Below are 2,926 nucleotides of genomic sequence, written 5' to 3' on the forward strand. Positions count from 1 at the left end.
TTTGAAATATCAATTTTTATGGATTTAAGCAATATAATGACTTATAAAATTAAAGAAAGCTGAATTATCCAATTACGGGGTTAATTAGTCGGATATTGAGCAAGTAAATGAGGTTTAGAGGAGTTGAAATTAGGATCTACCAAATCAAATGGCTTTAGCAAACTCATTAAATTGAGTAGGCTAAGGAGCAAGCTAAGTCAAGTTGAGTAGGACAAGTCGAATTGGTCGAGCCAATCCCGCTACCGGCCGACGATACTTAATCGATTCAGTTGGTTCATAGCAGTAGTATTGATCGTTAAATCTCTTTTAATCTTGTCATACAAGTGATGCGTCTATATTTCTCTAAAGTATGAACGCAGGCCTACGCGAAGACTGACTTAGTATTAGAGTTGACAATTAAGCGTGAGATCTCAAATAAAGTTCAAAGTGAGAATGGTACCCAAAAAGACTGCGCGTGGATTGCGTGTAGAGAGCCATATATATATATATATATATATATATATGCATGCATGACGTAGCCCTACTCTAGCTACGACCTGGACGCACGTTGAACTTGAATGCCTTGTTTAAGTTTGCTTCATCTGGGGCCGTTGACATTTAACTTCAATCAAAAGAGATGAGGGCCATTCAATGTTAGTTTATAGTTTATTGATTTTACAAGTCAAAAACAGTAGGCATAACCTCTTCCTATATATCTGTGGGGTACGGCCGGTGCCTCTAATGAAGGGGGAAAATTAAGAAGAAAGGAGCTAGTACTACTGCGTTTGATTAATTTCCCAGTTTCAGATATTCTTGGTAAGGTATGATTCAAGCTGTTCTTGGATAAACTAGCTAGCTAGCTAGACATGCATATAGATATATATCTATATATATCGATCTGATCTCCTTTGTGATTTATCCTTTTTTTCTTTTAAGCCAAAAGTGTTTCTGATTAGGCCATAGATCTGCTTCAAACTTTTATATATTCAAAAATTCTATCATAATCTATCTTCTTAAGCAGTAAATTCTCTGTTTAATTCAAATTATAAGTTAATAATTGGTAAATCTGATGAAAGTTTTTTTTTATTTTTTATTTCTGCATAGCCAAAATGAAAGATCACTTGGGATTGATAGCCAAGCAAGAAGAGGATGGTGAAGAATCTGATCTTGCTCTCTGCCTTGGAACCCTCAACCCTAAAACTCAGACTGCAGGAAAAGAAGACAAAGCTATGAACCCCAATAGTACTAAACTTGATCACGATCTCAATGAAGTCCCCGATCTCTCGCTTGGTTTGGAGTTGAAACGAGCTCCGGACCGCGAATTCGGCAAAGCTTTGAGCGCGGATAACGCAGGAAGCAGCAGCTTGAGAGAGTCAAAGGATGATGCAGATCAGCAGGAAGCCAACGCGAAGAGAGCTAGGGTTTCAGTGCGAGCAAGATGTGATGCCCCAACAGTAAGTAAATTAAAAATAGATTTGAGTATATACTAATTATTTGTGGATAATTCATACTGTTGTTAAACATGCAAGGCTAATTTATGTATTTGAATTATTATCTACTAATTCAGATGAACGATGGATGCCACTGGAGGAAATATGGGCAGAAGATATCTAAAGGAAATCCATGCCCGCGAGCATACTATCGTTGCAGTATTGCACCAGGATGCCTTGTGCGGAAGCAGGTACGTACGATCCAGCCAACCTCTCTCTTGTTGTACTACTCTTTCATTGCTAGCTCGATCCAATTGATGATCATAATTCATATATATAATTAAACAGGTGCAAAGGTGTGCAGAGGACTTGTCCATTTTGATCACCACCTACGAAGGAACTCATAACCACCCACTTCCCCTCTCTGCCACGGCCGTCGCCTCCACCACCTCTGCCGCCGCGAGCATGCTCATGTCCGGCTCATCGACCTCCTCTGTTTATAATTCGATGCAGATGCAGAGCCAATTCGTCCCTCCAAGCTTCTCCATGCAATTCCCTTCTTCTTCTTCCCACCCTACCATCACGTTGGACCTCACTGCTCCATCTTCGACTTCACAGTTCAGATTCCCTCATTCCTTCTCCACCACCCCTTGGAATAGCAACGTCGGACCTCTGCAGATCGATTACGGCAAGCGCAGCGAGATCGTGCCATCACTGAGCCTTCCATACTTGGCTAAATTGAAGACTGAATCAGCTCAGATTCTGCCGAGCCAGCATGCAGTACTGACGGACATGATCGCGGGGGCGATCACATCGCACCCGAGCTTCCAATCTGCTCTGGCGGCCGCCGTAACCTCGTGCATTGGGCGAGAGCATGGGGCTGCTCGTGGTTTGGTCAGGGAAGGATTGAGCTACGATGATGTTCATGTGCAGCGAGAAGAGAAGATGATGAAGCTGCCTCAGATGCAATCGGTACCAATGTACTCGACGATATTGAACTCTTTAAACCTGAACCATAATTCGCAATAACAGAGATCGATCGATGATGGTTGTGGTGATGGAGATTGATTCATCATACATGTGTATATATAAGTCGGATGCCATGCATTTGGATGGATACTGTAGTGGATATATAAACGAGTTGAATATTGCGTTTGGAAGTACTGAACTTCTATTTTCATGAGCCTGCAGATTAAAACATTTACATTCTTCTTTAAGTTGCGATTTCAAGAAAAGGTACCTTAGCTTGCTTGTGTCACTTTGTTGGTTGTGCAATCTTAAAACTTGGTAACATCGATTATTTGTTATTAAATTAGCTTAAAATGGATTCAACATATCGTAACATGCAATAATATTGGAAATCTATTTTGGAGATTGACCTATATCGATATGGTCCTTGCCGGCAATGGAACCCCTAGTATTTTGGGGTTCCACCGGTGGAGATGGAGGATATCATCCCTTGTTTATCATGATCGTCCTTCCATACTTGAATTCCTGGATTCGCCACTGCCTAGAGA

General features: G+C 41.2%; 1 protein-coding gene across 2 annotated transcripts; it reads left to right on the plus strand.

Annotated features, from left to right (window-relative positions):
• Positions 1-643: 643 nt before the first annotated feature.
• On the plus strand, positions 644-2,592 carry LOC121983706 (WRKY transcription factor 72A-like). Of its 2 annotated transcripts, none has more exons than XM_042536362.1 (4): positions 644-800; positions 1,084-1,433; positions 1,547-1,660; positions 1,758-2,592. In XM_042536362.1, exons 2-4 carry the CDS (start codon positions 1,089-1,091, stop codon positions 2,436-2,438), a joined length of 1,140 nt encoding a protein of 379 aa, XP_042392296.1. In that variant the 5' UTR covers positions 644-800; positions 1,084-1,088; the 3' UTR covers positions 2,439-2,592. The 2 variants fall into 2 exon arrangements, with proteins under 2 accessions (XP_042392296.1, XP_042392374.1); XM_042536440.1 differs by having other exon boundaries at positions 664-795.
• The last annotated feature ends 334 nt before the right edge of the window (positions 2,593-2,926 follow it).

Source organism: Zingiber officinale, chromosome 1B, assembly GCF_018446385.1.
Source record: "Zingiber officinale cultivar Zhangliang chromosome 1B, Zo_v1.1, whole genome shotgun sequence".
NCBI lineage: Eukaryota > Viridiplantae > Streptophyta > Magnoliopsida > Zingiberales > Zingiberaceae > Zingiber > Zingiber officinale.

What these genes read in the sequence shown, in the direction of transcription:
- LOC121983706 (XM_042536362.1), top strand. Translation starts at nt 1,089, where the DNA reads ATGAAAGATCACTTGGGATTGATAGCCAAGCAAGAAGAGGATGGTGAA. An exon ending in CAAGATGTGATGCCCCAACA is followed by an intron (nt 1,434 to 1,546) that starts GTAAGTAAATTA and finishes CTACTAATTCAG; the next exon opens with ATGAACGATGGATGCCACTG. An exon ending in GATGCCTTGTGCGGAAGCAG is followed by an intron (nt 1,661 to 1,757) that starts GTACGTACGATC and finishes ATAATTAAACAG; the next exon opens with GTGCAAAGGTGTGCAGAGGA.